Raw genomic sequence first — 22996 nt, 5'->3', positions numbered from 1 at the left:
GTGCAATACACAAAATTAAAGGGAACCTGTCACCTCATTTTTCGCATATGAGCTGCGGCCACTGCCATTAGGGGGCTTATCTACCGCATTCTGTAATGCTGTAGATAAGCGCCTGATGTAACCTGAAAGATAAGAAAAACAAGTTAGATTATACTCACCCAGGGGCGGTCGGGTGCGGTCTGGTCCGATGGGCGTTGCAGGTCTGGGTGCGGCGCCTCCCATCTTCATACGATGTCGTCATCCTCCTTGCTTCCTGTCGCGGCTCCTGCGCAGGTGTACTGATCTGCCCTGCTGAGGGCAGAGTAAAGTACTGCAGTGCGCAGGCACCAGGAAAGGTCAGAGAGGCCCTGGGCACTGCAGTACCTTGCGCTGATCTCAACAGGGCAGAGAATTACACCTGCGCAGGAGCCGCGAAAGAAGCAAGGAAGTGGACGTCATTGCATGAAGATGGGAGGACCCAGACCTGCGATGCCCATCAGTCCGGACCGCCCCTGGGTGAGTATAATATAACCTGTTTTTCCTATCTTTCAGGTTACATCGGGGGCTTATTTACAGCATTACAGAATGTTGTAGATAAGCCCCTTATGCCGGTGGCTGCAGCTTATATACGAAAAATGAGGTGACAGATTCCCTTTAAATCCATAGTAGAGAGATAAAGATGCATTACAGTCAGACATATCCAAGATTAAAAATAGACTGTGTCACCATATTGACCTCTACCTTGACCCTATTTTTTCTGGGTGTCTTTTCAATTGAGCTTACCAGCACTGGTTTTGAAGCTGGCAGTGCACTGTTACCTCTAATTCTACCCATCTTCAGCGCAGTGCTTACAAACCAGACAGCAGCTGTGGTTGGTATCATAGACAACAAGCTATAAACAAAAAAAAAGTATTATCTCAAGAAAGGCTGCAAAATGTATTAAGTAGTATATTGCAAAAGTTGTTTTTACAAGTGCTAAGTAACAATATCAATGTATGAAGATGGGAATCACCCTTGTAATCCCTTTTAAGTTTTTGGAAGAAACTTCCCTATGCTTGAGGGAGGACTCTGAAATGTTACAGTAAGCCCTGATCAGAGGGGCATGGAAAGACTCTGAAGAGAGATGTTCTTAAGAGAGACATTTTGAAGATTATAACATTCCATATGTTTCTTGCCTTTACTGAACTTGGGAGGTAACTGTAATAATAAAAAAAAATAAAATAAACCAAGATCTAGATGCCGAGACAGCAAAAAAAGGATATTATTCATCAATGCAAAAATGTCATCATTGGTAGAATGGTAATCCTGAATTAGAGGGATGTGCAAGAATAAAGTGATAGATAAGGAGGGAACAGCAAAAAAGCAACACAAATCTAACTAGAGCTTTGAAAGCCAAAAATAATTTTTTTATTTTCATTTGACCAAAACAAATGATAAAACTTGGTGACAATAAGTAACAAATAACATCCACAGATAAATACACTATGCTTATGAAAAATAGAAACAATTCTGAATATAAAATTTAACTTTATTTGTCCAAAATAGAAAACCTGTACAAAAGTACCAAACGTTAGAAATATACGTATAAAACGAGCATAAACCTGGTTTATAAAAAGAGACAAAGGACATAAAAATAACAGAAAGTATTGTTCAAGCAATGGCTTGCATAGTCACACACTGGAAAATGAACTGATCTCTTCACAACAACAAACTTCAAATAAAATATACTATAGCATTAAAATAAAATATAACATTCAAATATTTTTGTAAACATTCTGGAAACTGCAGCCTGAGTCCTCATGTGCACAGCGGAGCTACATCGCACCTACTGATCTATGGGGGTTCTGGGCACTGTAATACTTTAAAGAGTAACCGCAGTTTTATTTATATTTTCATAAATCCATAATATAAGTGAAAGGAAGAAACTTTGTAATATATCTTATTACATCCTCTTTTCTACTCATGAACTGATCTTCACTGGTAAAATCTGTCTTCAGTAAATCAAAATGTTCCAGTTATGGAGATAGGAGATGACGGTGCTCATAAGTTCTATGTTGCAGGACAACTCCCAGTAGACGGTATGTCTCTTCCTCCTCTCTCCTCTCCATAGAATTGTAAAAGCACCAACTGTCATTTATCTCAGTAACGTGAACATGTCTTCACTGAACACAGATTTTACATATACATTGAGAGAGAAAGATCAGTCCAGGAGGAGAAAAAGGCAGATTTCTTTGTTAATATATTACAAAATTGCATATTTTCTTGCATACTATTAATTTAGGAAATAAAAATTACAACGACGGTTACTCTTTAAAATGATCCTATTAAGCAAGGACTCCTCCAAATAGAATATGCCACATTTTCTTTTTCATATGGAGACTATAGAAAAAAACAATGTATTCCTTTGATGGGTTCCGGGACACACGGATGTAAAGCAGGGCCTCGTAGAAGTCTGAGGTTTGCATTACATGCCACACAAAAATCCCAACTGTGCTGTCTGCTTACATGTAGAGTTACACATTGGTACATTGTTAATAAAAGCTTAAAAGACTGCCAATAAACTAGCCATTTACATAAACAGAAGTTAATGGGGTTGTTACAGAAATGACACGACCCAAACCAGGTCAGTTCTTCTTACCGACACTTAAAGGGAACCAGTCACCATGAAAATGAAGTCCAATCTGCAGGCGGAGGCAGAGTAGACTGATATATAGTTTTGTGAGAAAAGATTCAGTATAATCTGTGTTTCAATCAATTTACGGTAACCTCTGCTGGTTCTGAGATTTTGGGTTCAGTGGGCGGTCCTATCAGTGACTGACAGCCATCTCTGTGTGCCCTCTTATATAAGGAAAGCTGTCAGTCACTGATAGGACCGCCCACTGGACCAATGATATCACAAACAGAGGTTAAAATTATGTAATCACAGGTTATACTGAATCTTTTCTCACTAAACTATATATCAGTCTACTCCCCCTCTATAACATGGTGCCTGCAGATTAGACTGCATTTTTATGGTGACAGGTTCCCTTTAAAGTTGCTGTCATATCTATTCTTTTCAGTAAAGCTACTTTCACACTAGCGTCGTGCACTGCGTCGCTATGCGTCGTTTTGTAGAAAAAACGCATCCTGCAAAAGTGCTTGCAGGATGCGTTTTTTCTCCATTGACTTGCATTAGCGACGCAGTGCGTCGCATTGCCACATGTCGCAGCCGTCGTGCGACGGATGCGTCGTGTTGCGTCGGACCGTCGCCACCAAAAAACGTTGCATGTAACGTTTTTTGGTGCGTCGTGTCCGCCATTTCCGACCGCACATGCGCGGCCGGAACTCCGCCCCCTCCTCCCCGCACCTCACAATGGGGCAGCGGATGCGTTGAAAAACAGCATCCGCTGCCCCCGTTGTGCGGCACTTTCACTGCAATTCGTCATGCGTCGTACGACGCTAGTGTGAAAGTAGCCTAAGAGTAATTGTACCACATTTTTCCGATCAGGACCATTCTGTGGGTCTGTGAAGCTTAGTAGCAGCTGAACAGAAATTATTCAAATTATTATGACTTATCTGACTGACATATGAGTCACTTTTGGGATAATTCCTACTTATTTAAAGGGGTTGTCCACTCCAAATTGATAATTCTGCAGGTACTCTGTGTGAGCGCTTGTACTGTGCTTTGTGGGGATACACTGGTTTCTGAGCGGGGACCAAAGGGTATATGTGAGTTACACATACTCCTGGCCAGTGGGCGGGGCCTCGCTTCCATACAATTGTATTGAGCAAAGCCGCTCCCTCTAGTTGGAGGGCCGCATCACTAGAGGGGGCGTGTATGGAGCGGGGCCACATCCACTAGAAGTGCCCTGGCCGGGAGTATGTGTAACGCATACCCTCCGTCCCCGCTCAGAAACTGGCGATTTTCCGCAGTGCACAGTGCGCGTATTGGGGGGGATTCATAAGTCTGCAGTCACACAGAGGGACTTCAGAGTTATCGATTTGGACTGGATAACCCCTTTTAAAGAACGGCCATCAACAACTTTCTTTCACAAACTGCCATAAGTACTTATGTATTTTAATGTAAGTGTATTATTGATCGTGGTCGTTTCCAGCATCAGTCCGCTGCTCTTCCTGCCCACATGACCTGCATACACAGGGTTTATGTGTGAAGTCACTCCATCTGTGTCCCGGCTGTGTCAGATGTCCGTCACAATCGGTCTGATGTCAGATCCAAAGCACGGGCTGGCTGCACAGATCCGAGAAATATATGAAGCCATGACGCTCGGGTCAGGAGATGTGCGGCCGGCCCCTGCATTGTGAGCTGATATCAGACCCATTATCATGGAATCTGACACAGCCCTAAGTCTTCGGAGGCTCGTTCTGAGGTGCCATAGGCTTGTATTGAAGGAACTAGCTCTGCCCTACACAACGGAGAAACCGGAGAAGATGGCGATCACTAAGTATAGCAATACACTTACACCTCAGTCATTACATATGTAATTAGGTAGGTTTATAAAATAAGAATGTTGTCTGGACTTCTCCTTTAAACACATCCCTTACATAACTGTGTAGAAAACCTTCCTCTATTAATCAGGTACATAAAACGGCATCTTGCTAATGATGTCTCCAGCCTCGGTCTGTATTCGGTCATACACCCACTTCCTGTTGCAGCGGCACTCGGGGCCACACTTGCAGGAGCCGCACTTGGGGCAAGGATAGAAGCAGCCTTTGCAGCTCTCCTCCAGGCAGTCACACAGGTCCCGGTTATTACACAGGAGTTTACCCTGCTTGTCATATTTCTTTACAGCGACCCTGAGAAAGACAAAACCGTTGTGTCAGATGATACAGCATGCCACCATCACTGTTCCTCAGTCAGCGTAGGGCAAGTCATTACTTCATTATTAGCATATTGCCAAAGATACCGCATAAAGACTTGAATAAAAAACAGAACTTTTATTCTATAAATCAATAATTAGAAGGAAGTGTACTAAAAATTATAACCACACAGTGCGATGGATAAAAGTCCTATATCGAGATAGCGTCACTTTTATAGGAATTTCCAAATCATAATTATCCCCAAATAGAGTGAGGTAATAAATTATTACTTATATCTGAGAGCTGTGTGGCCGCGGTCCACAGTATAGTCTGATCCCTATCCTGTAAGTATTGATTTGAGCCCAACATCACACTTGCTATTAAAAGATGAAAACCATTAGGGTATGTGCACACGTCAGGATTTCTTTCAGAAATTTTCCTGACAAAAAAACGGAAATTTCTGCCAGAAATCCGCATGCGTTTTTTTTCGCGGTTTTTGACGCTTTTTTGACGCGTTTTTGATGCGTTTTTTGTGCGTTTTTTCCCAGATGCATAGAATTGCGGGAAAAACGCAGAAAATCCACAAAATTAATGAACATGCTCATTTTTTTACTGCGATGCGTTTTTTTCACGGAAAAAACCGCATCCATGTGCACAAAACATGCAGAATGCATTCTAAATGATAGAATATATAATGCATGCGTTTTTAATGAGTTTTTATAGCGTTTTTAGCGCGAAAAAACGCGAAAAAACCTGATCGTGTGCACATAGCCTTAGCCTCCCGAACATGTTTCACCAAACTGGCATCATCAGGGGATTGAGGCTACAGTGAGCCGGCTCATAGACAGACTGCCCTTATAAAGGTTTGGTTGTGTCACCACTATGACCAAGCAATAGTAGCCTCCCCTACCAGGGTAGCCAAAGTGCTCCCTTCAACAGCCAGCCTCCTCCAATCATCTTCATGGTCTTAAAAATCATGAATTTCATACATTCCCATTAGGTATCAATCATGTCAATTACACTGCGCTCCTTTAATAAAAAGTGTCCCCCATTGTGGGAGCAGCTGTATCCAACAAGGGGGGATGTGTCATGTAAATATAAAGGGATGATACAAGATGTTACTGGTTAATCTAGTGCTATAGGCTAACGGTATTAAAGGGAATCTGTCTGCAGGTTTTTGTTACCTCATCTGAGAGCAACATGATTTAGGCAAAGAGACCCTAAATCCAATGATGTATCACTTAGATGACTGGGTGCAGCCATTCTGACACAATCAGTATTTTTAGATTTCGAAATGAAGCAGATCTGAGGGAGCTAACCCCGCCCACACCACAGCTAACTCCGCCCATATCACGCTCTGTATATACAATATCTATAGACAGTGAGCTGCTTATCACAGGAGGGGGTGGAGTCAGACTACCAGGAACTGCGCTGCTGGGTCCCAGCAATGATAAGCTCCTGGTGCAAAAACAATGCAACTAAACAGCATAAAGCTGTCATGTCAGATGCTGTTCATACTAGGGCGTTCGACAGACAGGGGTAATTCCGCTTTTGTCCACTATGCGCTCAGTGGCGTCGGCTAGTTTTTATCTAGCTGGTCCAGGGTTAATTTAGCTGGTGCTCGGATTGGAAGCTGGGTCACGCCCACTGCCTTTAAATAGTTCTTCTGAACATTGGGCGTCGCCGATTATAGCTTCTGTCGGTGTATAAGATACACAAGGTGTTCCACAGATCTCTTTTAACGAAGGTGGTGGGTTCCGTGGACGCGGCGCTGATGCCACCTCCAGTCTTGGTGGATGGTAATTTTGAATTTGAAGTCTCCAAGGTGGTTGACTCTCGTGTAGTGCGCCGCACCTTACAGTACTTGGTACACTGGCGTGGTTATGGGCCTGAGGAGAGGTCTTGGGTACCAGCCTCGGACATTCATGCGGATCGGCTGGTCAGTATGTTTCACCGCCGCCATCCGGACAAGCCGGGGCCTATAAGTCGTGAGGGCTCTGGGGTCCCTCGTAGAAGGCGGGGTACTGTCATGTCGGACGCTGTTCATACTAGGTATCCGGTGTCCCCTGCGTTGGCTCAGGCTCCTTGTATCAGGTGATATGCATACTATTTTGCCTCTTCATGTCTGTAGCCTTATTGCTGCCTAATGGTATGGGAATTGTATAGAAAGTATTGTTTTGGCTACTCTTCACTGACGTTGTATTATTGTCTATGACATGTTGTATGCTTCTATAATCCTGTGCTGTACCTGGGCTATCGTTGGGGCCACAAAAACTTTGGGTGACTACTGTTTCATGTTGCTTTTGGCATTTTATTGTCATCTGCTAGCCTCATTACACATTGTCTGGTCTTTTTGTAAGTGCAATTTTATTGATTATTAATAAAAGTTGTTTTTATTGGATTCTATGACTGCAAATTCTTTTGTTTTTGGTTGTTACTCACCACACACACACACACTGTATACACCATACGCACCACACACACACACACTCTATACGCCGTACGCACCGCACACACAAACACACTATATATGCCGTACTCACCACACACACACTGTATACGCCATACGCACCATACACACACACTGTATATGCCATACTCCCCACACACACATACACTGTATATGCCGTACTCACCACACACATACACTGTATATGCCGTACTCACCACACACACACACACTGTATACGCCATACGCACCACACACACACACACACTATATGCCGTATTCACCACACACACACACACACACACTGTATACGCCATATGCACCACACACACACTGTACACTCACCGGCCACTTTATTAGGTACACCATGCTAGTAACGGGTTGGACCCCCTTTTGCCTTCAGAACTGCCTCAATTCTTCGTGGCATAGATTCAACAAGGTGCTGGAAGCATTCCTCAGAGATTTTGGTCCATATTGACATGATGGCATCACACAGTTGCCGCAGATTTGTCGCCTGCACATCCCAAAGATGCTCCATACAAGGCAGGATGGATCCATGCTTTCATGTTGTTTACGCCAAATTCTGACCCTACCATCCGAATGTCGCAGCAGAAATCGAGACTCATCAGACCAAGCAACGTTTTTCCAATCTTCTACTGTCCAATTTCGATGAGCTTGTACAAATTGTAGCCTCAGTTTTCTGTTCTTAGCTGAAAGGAGTGGTACCCGGTGTGGTCTTCTGCTGCTGTAGCCCATCTGCCTCAAAGTTCGATGCACTGTGCGTTCAGAGATGCTCTTAGGCCTACCTTGGTTGTAACGGGTGGCGATTTGAGTCACTGTTGCCTTTCTATCAGCTCGAATCAGTCTGCCCATTCTCCTCTGACCTCTGGCATCAACAAGGCATTTCCGCCCACAGAACTGCCGCTCACTGGATTTTTTTTCTTTTTCGGACCATTCTCTGTAAACCCTAGAGATGGTTGTGCGTGAAAATCCCAGTAGATCAGCAGTTTCTGAAATACTCAGACCAGCCCTTCTGGCACCAACAACCATGCCACGTTCAAAGGCACTCAAATCACCTTTCTTCCCCATACTGATGCTCGGTTTGAACTGCAGGAGATTGTCTTGACCATGTCTACATGCCTAAATGCACTGAGTTGCCGCCATGTGATTGGCTGATTAGAAATTAAGTGTTAACAAGAAGTTGGACAGGTGTACCTAATAAAGTGGCCAGTGAGTGTATATGCCGTATGCACCACACATACACACACACAATGTATACGCCGTACGCAGCCTCTTGCACGGTACCACCAGCGGAACACCATCGCGAACATGCCGCCGACGGGATCAGTCAAATGATTCACTGACCACCGCCATCTTTGTACAGGAGGAGCGCATGTGCAGAGAAGACAGCAGATGGGGAGAGAGAAAGCACACAGGGTTGAGAGAGACAGAGCACAGGGGGGAGACAGCTCAAACGGGACAGCACATGAGGGGAGAACACAGCACAGGAAGGAGACAGCAGACAAGGGGGACAGCACATGGGGTAGACAGGTCAAAGAAGAGAGCACAGACGGGAGAAGTCAGCACATCTGGAAAGAGGGAATGGATAGGTGGGTGAACACATGGGGGGATTCTCAACGCTGCAAAGCCCGCCCCCATCGTGACATTACGGCCCCCCCCCCCGATGCGATAGCATCGGGCCTCCATCTAATTATCTCTATACACATTAAGGGTATGTGCCCATGTCATCTTTAAGACGCTGGCGTACCCTTTAGTTTTTACAATCGTAAGCCACTTTGGGAAAATGTTACCAGTGTTTTTTTTTTTTTTAAATTATTATTTTTCATTTCATATATAAGATAGTGGCCACTTCCAACCACAAACTGCCAGACAAATGGACGAATCACTTCTTTTAGCCACTTCACGGTTTCGAAACCTGACGCAGTTAAAGCAAGTGGTGAAAAACAGAACATATCACAGCAAGTCATTTTGACATTGCCAAGCATTATGTTTTGTATTTGGTTTTTTTTTCCTTCCCCTGCATGTTTTCTCATTTTAATTCCTTGATGCCAATACACAGTTGGCTTTATCTTTCCATTTGGATCAATTTCGCCTTGCATTCTCCCTTCTGACTTCTAATTAATCCCGTCCTGTGTCTGTGACCAGTCTCCCTGCTGCCCCTCCCTCCTGATCACACCTGGCCTATTTCATGTGCACTTAGCTTGTTATAAATTCAGAGACACAGGTCTGTCTGTACCTTGGTCTCTCTAGAAGGATAACATCAGAAATATGTCAGAAGTGAACAGAAGGTAAGACTAACCACTGTTAATAAATGTACTAAATTTCTTTCCCTTTTCATCACACTCTCATCATGCTGACATACGCTCTAACAGTTTTGGCTCCATTACTCCTCACTCTCCTCGCTATCCCCAAACCCCAGCACCCTCTAAGCAAATAATCTCTCCTTCCCTCTTGACTCCACACCTGACCTGCTCCTCAACCTCAGATCTCTCCTAATAAAACACAAAACAAACCGCCCACTTTCCTTCTCCCACCTGCTCTCTCTCTCTGCTTCTCCTCACTGCTGGCAACATATCTCCCAATCCTGGACCCCCACAGCTCATACCTCCCATTACTACCCCCTCCTATCACTCCCAACCCAATATAAACAGCCAAAATCTTGCCCACCTCAAATCCGTGCCCATGACGCCCACCCCCCTGCACCCTCTCTCTGGATCACTATGGAATGCTCGCTTCATCTGCAATAAACTCCACGTGATTCACGACCTCTTAACCTCTCGTAATCTTTTCTTTCTGGGCATCACTGAAATATGGCTGACATCCTCTGACACAGCCTCCCCTGCTGCACTATGTTACCGTGGCCTCCACTTCACCCACACTCCTCACCCTGGCAACAAACATGGTGGAGGAGTAGGCCTTCTCCTTTCTTCCAACTGTACCTTTAACCCAATCCCACCTCTACCCTCCCTTATTCTCCCCTCTTTTCAAGTCCACTCTGTCCTCATCTACTCCCCCTACAACCTCCAAATGGCCGTCATATACCGACCTCCAGGTCCGACCACTGCCTTTATTGATCAATTCTCCACCTGGCTCCTTTACTTTCTCTCTGCTAAAATTCCCACCATCATCATGGGTGATGTTATGATCCTTTGTGGTTGAGGATCACAAATTACTCCAGCTAAGTAACAAACATAGGACAAGCTCTAGGGAGGTGGCAAACTGGACTGACCGCAAATCTGAACCAATCCAAACACACTAGAAGTAGCCGGTGAACGTGCCTAAAAATCCTAGACGTCTCGAGCCAGCCTGAGGAACTAACTACCCCTAGAGAGAAAGAAAGACCTCTCTTGCCTCCAGAGAAATAATCCCCAAAGATATAGAAGCCCCCAACAGATAATAACGGTGAGGTAAGAGGAAGGCACATACACAGGGGTGAAAGCAGATTCAGCAAATGAGGCCCACTAATACTAGATAGCAGAAAATAGAAAAGAGAATCTATGCGGTCAGTAAAAAACCCTTACAAAATATCCACTCTGAGATTTCAAGAACCCCCACACCAACTAACGGTGTGGGGGGAGAAACTCAGTCCCCTAGAGCAACCAGCAAGCGAGGAAATCACATTTTAGCGAGCTGGACAAAAAAACATAATGAACACTGATAATCAAAAAATGATCAAACAAAAACTTAGCTTGTCTTGGAGAGACTGGGAGCAAGGTAGACACAAGGAATCTGAAGAGCACTGAATACATTGATAGCAGGCAAGGAACTGAGTCTCCAGGTGAGCTAAATAGGAAACCAACCAAGGATAACGAACCAGCTGATGCAGCCAACCTGCAGAAAGACAACACTACACAGTACCGCTTGTGACCACTAGAGGGAGCCCAAAAATAGAATTCACAACAGTACCCCCCCCCTTGAGGAGGGGTCACCGAACCCTCATCAAGACCCCCAGGGCGATCAGGATGAGCCGCGTGGAAGGCACGAACCAAATCGGCCGCATGAACATCAGAGGCGACAACCCAGGAATTATCCTCCTGACCATAGCCCTTCCACTTAACCAAATACTGAAGTCTCCGTCTAGAGATACGAGAATCCAAAATCTTCTCCACCACGTACTCCAATTCGCCCTCGACCAGCACCGGAGCAGGAGGCTCAACAGAAGGAACCACAGGTACCACATACAGTTAGGTCCATATATATTTGGACAGAGACAACATTTTTCTAATTTTGGTTATAGATATTACCACAATGAATTTTAAACAAAACAATTCAGATGCAGTTGACGTTCAGACTTTCAGCTTTCATTTGAGGGTATCCACATTAAAATTGGATGAAGGGTTTAGGAGTTTCAACTCCTAAACAGGTGCCACCCTGTTTTTAAAGGGACCAAAAGTAATTGGACAGATCCAATAATTTTTAATGAAATGTTCATTTTTAGTACTTGGTTGAAAACCCTTTGTTGGCAATGACGGCCTGAAGTCTTGAACTCATGGACATCACCAGATGATGTGTTTCCTCCTTTTTCATGGTCTGCCAGGCCTTCACTGCGGTGGTTTTCAGTTGCTGTTTGTTTGTGGGCCTTTCTGTCTGAAGTTTAGTCTTTAACAAGGGAAATGCATGCTCAATTGGGTTGAGATCAAGTGACTGACTTGGCCATTCAAGAATATTCCACTTCTTTGCTTTAATAAACTCCTGGGTTGCTTTAGCTTTATGTTTTGGGTCAGTGTCAATCTGAAGTATGAAACGACGACCAATCAGTTTGGCTGCATTTGACTGGCTCTGAGCACACAGTATGGCTCTGAAGACCTCAGAATTCATTCGGCTGCTTCTGTCCTGTGTCACATCATCAATAAACACTAAGGACCCAGTGCCACTGGCAGCCATGCATGCCCAAGCCATCACACTGCCTCCGCCGTGTTTTACAGATGATGTGGTATGCTTTGGACCGTGAGCTGTACCACGCCTTCGCCATACTTTTCTCTTTCCATCATTCTGGTAGAGGTTGATCTTGGTTTCATCTGTCCAAAAAATGTTCTTCCAGAACTGTGCTGGCTTTTTTAGATGTTTTTTAGCAAAGTCCAGTCTAGCCTTTTTATTCTTGATGTTTATGAGTGGCTTGCACCGTGCAGTGAACCCTCTGTATTTACTTTCATGCAGTCTTCTCTTTAGGGTAGATTTGGATATTGATACACCTACCTCCTGGAGAGTGTTGTTCACTTGGTTGGCTGTTGTGAAGGGGTTTCTCTTCACCATGGAGATTATTCTGCGATCATCCACCACTGTTGTCTTCTGTGGGTGCCCAGGTCTTTTTGCATTGATGAGTTCACCAGTGCTTTCTTTCCTTCTCAGGATGTACCAAACTGTAGATTTTGCCACTCCTAATAATGTAGCAATTTCTCGGATGAGTTTTTTCTGTTTTCGCAGCTTAAGGATGGCTTGTTTCACATGCATGGAGAGCTCCTTTGACCACATGTTTACTTAACAGCAAAACCTTCCAAATGCAAGCACCACACCTCAAATCAACTCCAGGCCTTTTATATGCTTAATTGAGAATTACATATTGAAGGGATTGCCCACACCTGTCCATGAAATAGCCTTGGAGTCAATTGTCCAATTACTTTTGGTCCCTTTAAAAACAGGGTGGCACAGGTTAAGGAGCTGAAACTCCTAAACCCTTCATCCAATTTTAATGTGGATACCCTCAAATGAAAGCTGAAAGTCTGAACTTCAACTGCATCTGAATTGTTTTGTTTAAAATTCATTGTGGTAATGCCTATTACCAAAAGTAGAAAAATGTTGTCTTTGTCAAAATATATATGGACCTAACTGTACCTCCGCAACAAAGACCTATGGAACACATTATGAATGGCAAACGATGCTGGGAGATCCAAACGAAAAGACACCGGGTTAAGGATTTCCAAGATCTTATAAGGACCGATGAAGCGAGGCTTGAATTTAGGAGAGGAGACCTTCATAGGAACATACCGAGAAGACAGCCACACCAAATCCCCAACACGAAGTCGGGGACCCACACCGCGGCGGCGGTTGGCAAAGCGCTGAGCCTTCTCCTGTGACAGCCTCAAATTGTCCACCACATGGTTCCAAATCTGCTGCAACCTATCTACCACAGAATCCACCCCAGGACAGTCAGAAGGCTCAACCTGACCCGAGGAAAAACGAGGATGGAAACCAGAATTGCAGAAAAAAGGCGAAACCAAAGTAGCAGAACTAGCCCGATTATTAAGGGCAAACTCGGCCAATGGCAAAAAAGTCACCCAATCATCCTGATCAGCAGAAACAAAACATCTCAAATAAGTTTCCAACGTCTGATTAGTTCGCTCGGTTTGGCCATTAGTCTGAGGATGGAAGGCCGACGAAAAAGACAAATCAATGCCCATCTTAGCACAAAAAGTCCGCCAAAACCTGGACACAAACTGGGATCCTCTATCAGACACAATATTTTCAGGAATGCCGTGCAAGCGAACCACATTCTGAAAAAATAGAGGAACCAAATCGGAGGAAGAAGGCAACTTAGGCAAGGGCACCAAATGGACCATCTTGGAAAAACGATCACACACCACCCAGATGACAGACATTTTCTGAGATACTGGAAGATCCGAAATAAAATCCATGGAAATGTGCGTCCAAGGCCTTTTCGGAACAGGCAAAGGCAAAAGCAAACTGCTGGCACGAGAACAGCAAGGCTTAGCCCGAGCACAAATCCCACAAGACTGCACAAAGGAACGCACATACCGCGACAAGGAAGGCCACCAGAAGGACCTAGCCACCAAATCTCTGGTACCAAAAATCCCAGGATGACCCGCCAACACCGAAGAATGAACCTCGGAAATAACTTTGCTGGTCCATCTATCCGGGACAAACAGTCTCTCTGGTGGACAACGGTCAGGTCTATCCGCCTGAAATTTCTGCAGCACTCGTCGCAAATCTGGGGAAATGGCAAACAAAATCACTCCCTCTCTGAGAATACCAGCCGGCTCAGAAACTCCCGGAGAGTCAGGCACAAAACTCCTAGAAAGTGCATCAGCTTTCACGTTATTCGAACCAGGCAGGTATGAGACCACGAAGTTGAAACGGGAGAAAAACAACGACCAACGAGCCTGTCTAGGATTCAGGCGCTTGGCAGATTCAAGGTAAATCAGATTTTTGTGATCAGTCAAGACCACCACACGATGCTTAGCTCCTTCGAGCCAATGTCGCCACTCCTCAAATGCCCACTTCATAGCCAACAACTCCCGATTACCAACATCATAATTCCGCTCGGCAGGCGAAAACTTTCTTGAAAAGAAAGCACATGGCTTCATCACAGAGCCATCAGAGCTTCTCTGCGACAAAACAGCCCCTGCTCCAATCTCAGAAGCATCAACCTCGACCTGGAAGGGGAGAGAGACATCTGGCTGACATAAGACTGGAGCTGAAGAAAACCGGTGCTTCAGCTCCCGAAAGGCCTCCACGGCCGCAGGAGACCAATTAGTCACATCAGAACCCTTCTTGGTCAAATCCGTCAAAGGTTTAACCACGCTAGAAAAATTAGCGACGAAACGACGGTAAAAATTAGCGAAACCCAAGAACTTCTGAAGACTCTTAACAGACGTGGGCTGAGTCCAGTCATGAATAGCCTGGACCTTGACTGGGTCCATCTCCAGAGTAGAAGGAGAAAAAATAAAACCCAAAAAGGAGACCTTCTGTACTCCGAAGAGGCATTTTGAGCCCTTCACAAATAAAGCATTAGCACACAGGACCTGAAACACCATCCTGACCTGCTTCACATGGGACTCCCAATCATCAGAAAAGACCAAAATGTCATCCAAATAAACAATCATAAATTTATCCAGATATTCTCGGAAGATGTCATGCATGAAGGACTGAAACACAGAAGGAGCATTAGAGAGTCCAAAAGGCATCACCAAGTACTCAAAATGGCCTTCGGGCGTATTAAATGCTGTTTTCCATTCATCTCCCTGCTTAATGCGCACAAGGTTATACGCACCACGGAGATCTATCTTGGTGAACCAACTGGCACCCTTAATCCGAGCAAACAAATCAGACAATAGTGGCAAAGGATACTGAAATTTGACTGTGATTTTATTCAGAAGACGATAATCTATACAAGGTCTCTCAAAGAACCGTCCTTCTTGGCCACAAAAAAAAATCCTGCACCAAGAGGGGAAGAGGATGGGCGAATATGTCCCTTCTCCAAAGACTCCTTTATATAACTCCGCATCGCGGCGTGCTCTGGTATAGACAAATTAAAAAGTCGTCCCTTAGGGAATTTACTACCAGGAATTAAATTTATAGCACAGTCACAATCCCTATGAGGAGGCAGGGCACAGGACCTGGGCTCATCAAATACATCCTGGTAGTCAGACAAAAACTCAGGGACCTCAGAAGGAGTGGAAGAAGCAATAGACACCAACGGAGTATCGCCATGAATTCCCTGACAACCCCAACTTGACACAGACATAGCTTTCCAATCTAAAACTGGATTATGAGCTTGCAGCCATGGCAGACCCAAAACGACAACATCATGCAAATTATGCAGAACAAGAAAGCGAATCACCTCCTGATGTACGGGAGTCATGCACATGGTCATTTGCGTCCAATACTGAGGCTTATTCTCAGCCAATGGCGTAGCATCAATTCCCCTCAGAGGAATAGGAAATTCCAAAGGCTCCAGGACAAAACCACAGCGCCTGGCAAACGACAAATCCATCAGATTCAGGGCCGCACCCGAACCCACAAAAGCCATAACCGGGTAGGACGACAAAGAACAAATCAAAGTAACAGACAAAATAAATTTAGGCTGTATAGTACCAATGGTGACAGGTTTAGCGATTTTTTTAAGCGTTTAGAGCATGCTGAGATAACATGAGTAGAATCACCACAGTAAAAGCACAACCCATTTTGACGTCTATGACTTTGACGCTCAATTCTGGTCAGAGTTCGGTCACATTGCATAGACTCAGGTCTCTGTTTGGAAAATACCGCCAAAGGATGAGCAGATTTGCGCTCCCGCAAACGCCGATCAACCTGAATGGCTAAAGCCATAGAATCACTCAGACTTGCAGGGGTGGGAAAACCCACCATAACATTCTTAACGGCCTCAGAAAGACCTTCTCTGAAATTTGCAGCCAGGGCACACTCATTCCATCGAGTAAGCACCGACCATTTCCGAAATTTTTGACAATACACCTCTGCTTCATCCTGACCTTGAGAGATAGCCAGCAACGCTTTTTCTGCCTGATTCTCAAGATTAGGCTCCTCATAAAGCAGTCCAAGAGCCAGAAAAAATGCATCTACATTAAGCAATGCAGGATCTCCTGGCGCCAGAGAGAAAGCCCAATCTTGAGGGTCGCCACGCAACAAGGAGATAACAATTTTAACTTGCTGAGCGGAATCACCAGAGGAACGAGGTCTCAGAGATAGAAATAACTTACAATTATTCTTAAAATTTAGAAACCTAGATCTATCTCCAGAAAACAACTCAGGAATGGGTATCTTTGGTTCTGACATATGGCTATGAATAACAAAATCCTGAATACTTTGCACCCGTGCAGTAAGATGATCCACACTAGAAGTCAGAGTCTGAACATTCATGTCTGCAGCTGAGCTCAAAACCACCCAGAGTTCAAGGGGATGAAAGAAGCTAAACAGACTGCAGCAAAGGAAAAGCGGAAGGAAAAAAAAAAAATGTACTCAGGTCTTCTTTTTATCCCACTTCTGCGATGCATTAAACACTTTTAGGCCTGCTATACTGTTATGATCCTTAGTGGTTGAGGATCACAAATTACTCCAGCTAAGTAACAAACATAGGACAAGCTCTAGGGAGGTGGCAAACTGGACTGACCGCAAATCTGAACCTATCCAAACACACTAGAAGTAGCCGGTGAACGTGCCTAAAAATCCTAGACGTCTCGAGCCAGCCTGAGGAACTAACTACCCCTAGAGAGAAAGAAAGACCTCTCTTGCCTCCAGAGAAATAATCCCCAAAGATATAGAAGCCCCCAACAGATAATAACGGTGAGGTAAGAGGAAGGCACATACACAGGGGTGAAAGCAGATTCAGCAAATGAGGCCCACTAATACTAGATAGCAGAAAATAGAAAAGAGAATCTTTGCGGTCAGTAAAAAACCCTTACAAAATATCCACTCTGAGATTTCAAGAACCCCCACACCAACTAACGGTGTGGGGGAGAAACTCAGTCCCCTAGAGCAACCAGCAAGCGAGGAAATCACATTTTAGCGAGCTGGACAGAAAAACATAATGAACACTGATAATCAAAAAATGATCAAACAAAAACTTAGCTTGTCTTGGAGAGACTGGGAGCAAGGTAGACACAAGGAATCTGAAGAGCACTGAATACATTGATAGCAGGCAAGGAACTGAGTCTCCAGGTGAGCTAAATAGGAAACCAACCAAGGATAACGAACCAGCTGATGCAGCCAACCTGCAGAAAGACAACACTACACAGTACCGCTTGTGACCACTACAGGGAGCCCAAAAATAGAATTCACAACAGGGTGACTTCAACATCCCCACACCCACCAGTCAGCAGCCTCCAAACTCCTGTCCCTTACTTCATATTTTGGACTTACTCAGTGGTCCTCCTCAGTCACCCACACAGATGGACACACATTAGACCTTGTCTTCACCCATTTCTGCTCCCTATCTAACTTCACAACCTTCCCTCTATCTGACCACCATCTACTCACTTTCTCATCCCTGTCCTCCTCACCTGTCACCCATGTCCAGCAACATGCGCACCCACGCAGGAACCTCGCACACCTAGACACCCACACACTCTGACTCTATCCTACCACTAGCATTCATATCCTCCATGACACAGACACTGCCACTGCTTTCTATCATGTCACTCTTGCATCAGCTACTGACACGGTCACCCCTGTCATGCATAACAGAGTGCGACAAATCAATAGACAACCCTGGCACAATAACATCACTAAAAAGCTTTGGCAAGTATCTAGAGTTGCAGAACGGCATTGGAAGAAAACACATTCGCAAGATGATTTCACTGCACTCAAACAAGCAACACTCGCATTCAAATCAGCTCTCACCTCTGGTAAACAGGTCTATTTTACATTCCTCGTATCTTCTTTATCCCACAACCCCAAACAGTTGTTCAACACTTTTAACTCCCTCCTCCGCCCACTGCTGCCCCCTACGAGTTCCTTAATCGTTGCCGAGGACTTTGCCACGCACTTCAAAAATAAGATTGACCAAACAAGGCAAGTCTTTGCTGTCAAAGACAGCTTGACCCCATCCAATCCCACCTCCTCCCCAACCTCACCACCACACTAATCCCATCCCTAACCCATCTGTTCAACTTATCACTAACTTCTGGTACCTTCGCCACTCCTTTCAAACATGCCACAATCACACCTATCCTCAAAAAGCCATTCCTTGACCCAAGTGCTTTGTCCAGTTATCGCACCATATCTTTGCTCCCATTTGCTTCCAAACTCCTTGAGCAGCACGTCCATGCTGAATTTTCCTCTCACTTTGCATCTACCTCTCTCTTTGACAACCTACAATCTGGCTTCCGTCCCCACCATTCCATTGAGACTGCCCTGACCAAAATTACTAATGACTTACTTACAGCCAAAGCTAACAGACAATTCTCTATACTCCTCCTTCTAGACCTGTCCTCTGCCTTCGACACAGTTGACCACTGCCTCCTACAACAGATCCTCTCTTCCTTTGGTGTCAAAGACCTTGCCCTATCTTGGATCTCCTCATACCTTACCAACAGCACATTTAGCTTTTCCTACTCCCATACTACCTCTTCATCTCGTCCCTCTATGTTGGTGTCCCTCAAGGCTCTGTCCTAGGGCCCTTACTCTTCTCAATCTATACACTCGGCCTGGGACAACTCATAAGGTCCTATGGCTTCCAGTACCATCTATATGCTGATGACACTCAGAGCTACCTCTCTGGCCCAGATGTTATTTCTCTGCTCTCCAGAATCCCAGAATGTCTATCAGCCATATCCTCCTTCTTCTCCTCTCGCTTCCTCAAGCTCAATGTGGACAAATCTGAACTAATTATATTTCCTCCATCTTGCATATCTTCCTTACCTGATCTATCTATCAAAATAAATGAAATCACACTTTCCCCTGTCCCCAAAATCTGCTGCCTCAGAGTAACCCTTGACTCTGCCCTGTCCTTCAAACCGTACATCCAAGCTCTCGCCATCTCCTGTCGCCTCCAGCTCAAAAATATTTCCAGAATCCATCCTTTCCTCAACCCTCACTCTACCAAAATGCTCGTGCATGCCCTAATCATCTCCCGCCTCAACTACTGCAGCATCCTCCTCTGTGGCCTACCTTCTAGCACTCTCGCACTCCTCCAGTCCATCCTTAACTCTGCTGCCCGACTAATTAATCTCTCTCCTCGCTACACTCCTGCTTCCACTCTTTGCAAATCCCTTCACTGGCTCCCAATTTCCCAGCGTATCCAGTTTAAACTACTAACACTGATCTACAAAGCCATTCATAACCTTTCTCCTCCGTATATTTCCAAAATAATCTCTCAATATCTTCCCTCACGTAATCTCCAGTCCTCCCAAGACCTCCTTCTCTCCTCCACGTTTATTCGCTCCTCACCCAATCGCCTCCAAGACCTCCCGAATATCCCCCATCCTCTGGAATTCTGTACCCCAACACGTCCGGTTATCCACCACATTTGGATCCTTTAAAAGAAACCTGAAAACCCATCTCTTCAAAGAAGCTTACAACCTGTAATAACCACATGGCCACCTCAACACCATCGGAGCTACTGCAACCTGCGACCTGCTGTCTCCTTCCCCATAATCCTGTAGAATATAAGCCTGCAAGGGCAGGGTCCTCTTCCCTCTGTACCAGTCTGTCATTGTTAGTTTTGTTTACTGTAAGTGATGTTTGTATTTTGATGTAACCCCTTCTCATGTACAGCACCATGGAATTAATGGTGCTATATATATGAATAAAACATAATAATAATAATAATAATAATAATGTTAGTTATTTTTGGAGTGTTTTTAGCATTTTTTTTTTTTTCAGGCAACTTCCAGGCACAATCTGTCTGAAAAACACTTACCGTGTATATACTCGAGTATAAGCCGAGATTTTCAGCCCCAAAAAATGGGCTGAAAGTGCCCCTCTCGGCTTATACTCGAGTCATGGAAGGCGGGGGGGTCAGCGGGTGAGGGGGAGCGATGCCTGTCAAATACTCACCTGCTCCCGGCGCTCCTGACTCGGTCCCTGCATGTCCCACGGTCTTGGGGTGCGGCAGCTTCTTCCCCTGTTCAGTAGTCACTGGTACCTCTTATTAAAGTAATGAATATGGACTCCACTCTCATAGGGGTGGAGTCGCATATTCATTACTGTAATGAGCGGTACCATGTGACCGCTCACTACAGGAAGAAGCTGCCGCTCCCAAAGACCGTGGGACATGCAGGGACCGCGTCAGGAGCGCCGGGAGCAGGTGAGTATTTCATATTCACCTTCCTTCGTTCCACCGCCGTCCCGTCTTCCGTGTCCTCTGCTGTGACTGTTCAGGTCAGAGGGCGTGATGACGTATTAGTGTGCGCGCCATCCTCTGCCTGAACAGTCACTGCGGAGAGATGGGACGCTAAGGAGCAGCGACGGGAGGTGAGTATGTCATTTTTTTATTTTTTTTTAGTGCAGCAGCAGCAGCATTACATGTGGCACAATGCTATATGGAGTGTCTATGGGGCCATAAAGAACTACATGGAGCATTATATGGAGCATCTATGGGGCCATAACTGCATGGAGCATTATATGGGCATCTATGGGGCCATAACTGCATGGAGCATTATATGGGGCATCTATGGTGCCATAAAGAACTGCATGGAGCATTATATGGAGCATTACATGGGGCCATAAAGAACTGCATGGAGCATTATATGGGGCATCTATGGGGCCATAAAGAACTGCATGGAGCATTATATGGAGCATTACATGGGGCCATAAAGAACTGCATGGAGCACTATATGGGGCCATAAAGAACTGCATGGGGCATCTATGGGGCCATAAAGAACTGCATGGAGCATTATATGGAGCATCTATGGGGCCATAAAGAACTGAATGGAGCATTATATGGGGCATCTTATGGGGCCATAAAGAACTGCATGGAGCATTATATGGGGGATATTCAGTGGCGTAACTACAAAGTTATGGGCCCCGGTGCGAACTTCCAAATGGGGCCCCCCCCCTACCCCCCCCTACCCCCCCACCTTCCCCCGCACCCGCAACCCCCCCACCTTCCCCCGCCCCGCTTCCCCTAGATACGCCTCGGACTGTTGCAGGAATCTCCTGCACTGCAACATGGTGTTGGGTGCCAGCACAGCCCGCACAGTGGTATATCCAGCACAGCCCGCACAGTGGTATATCCAGCACAGACCGCACAGTGGTATATCCAGCACAGACCGCACAGTGGTATATCCAGCACAGCCCTCACAGTGGTATATCCAGCACAGACCGCACAGTGGTATATACAGCACAGCCCGCACAGGGGTATATACAGCACAGCCCGCACAGTGGTATATCCAGCACAGACCGCACAGTGGTATATCCAGCACAGACCGCACAGTGGTATATCCAGCACAGACCGCACAGTGGTATATCCAGCACAGACCGCACAGTGGTATATCCAGCACAGACCGCACAGTGGTATATCCAGCACAGCCCTCACAGTGGTATATACAGCACAGACAGCACAGTGGTATATCCAGCACAGACAGCACAGTGGTATATCCAGCACAGACCGCACAGTGGTATATCCAGCAGAGCCCGCACAGTGGTATATAGAGCACAGCCCGCACAGTGTTATATACAGCAGAGCCCGCACAGTGGTATATACAGCAGAGCCCGCACAGTGGTATATACAGCAGAGCCCGCACAGTGGTATATACAGCAGAGCCCGCACAGGGATATATACAGCAGAGCCCGCACAGGGATATATACAGCACAGCCCCCACAGGGGTATATACAGCAGAGCCCGCACAGGGATATATACAGCACAGCCCCACAGGGGTATATACAGCACAGCCCGCACAGGGGTATATAGAGCACAGCCCACATCTCATCTCATCCCCCCCCCCCGATAATGGCCCCACAGTCCGGTTAAAAAGAAAAAAAAAAAAAAACTCTCCTCACCTTTCCTTTTGCCCGCGCTGCTCCTGGCGGCTGCAGTCTGCCCAGGACACTGCAGGTGCGCGATGATATGACGTCATCGCGCACCCGCAGTGTACTGTCAGAGGCAGAGCGGGGAATGATGGGAGAGGAAGCGTCAGGTGACGCTCTCTCCTCCCATCATTGCATTGAACTATACCGGTGTCATAGACGCCGGTATAGTTAAATGCGGCGGCGGCGGCGGCACTGGGGGGGTTCCGGGGGAGGAACAGTGCAGCGGCCCACTACTGGCATCGGCTCTTCTGGCATTTGCCAGAAGTGCCCGATGGCCAGCCTGGCCCTGCTCAGACCTGCCGGCCCGGGGCCCCTGACCTGCGGGGCCCGGTCGCAATGGCGACCGCTGCGACCGCGGTAGTTACGCCCCTGGGGATATTTGTATATGCAGCATCTTATGGGGCCATAATGAACTTTAGGGAGCATTATATGGGGCTCCTGATTCAATATGGATATTCAAAAACACTTAACCTACTGATGTCTCAATAAATTTTACTTTTATTGGTATCTATTTTTATTTTTGAC

General features: G+C 45.7%; 1 protein-coding gene across 1 annotated transcript in view; it reads right to left on the bottom strand.

Moving 5' to 3' along the window:
- Nucleotides 1-3173: 3173 nt before the first annotated feature.
- ARL14EPL (ARF like GTPase 14 effector protein like) overlaps nucleotides 3174-22996 on the bottom strand; it is a 38653-nt gene continuing 18830 nt past the window's right edge. The window contains exon 4 of the mRNA XM_077280790.1: nucleotides 3174-4773. Within this exon, the coding sequence (XP_077136905.1) occupies nucleotides 4548-4773 (226 nt within the window). The 3' untranslated portion in view covers nucleotides 3174-4547. The remainder of the gene's footprint in view (nucleotides 4774-22996) is intronic.

Source organism: Ranitomeya variabilis, chromosome 1 (genome assembly GCF_051348905.1).
Source record: "Ranitomeya variabilis isolate aRanVar5 chromosome 1, aRanVar5.hap1, whole genome shotgun sequence".
NCBI classification, from domain to species: Eukaryota; Metazoa; Chordata; class Amphibia; order Anura; family Dendrobatidae; genus Ranitomeya; species Ranitomeya variabilis.
The sequence above is the reverse complement of the archived record's forward strand: the minus strand, read 5'-3'. Positions and strand labels throughout refer to the sequence as shown.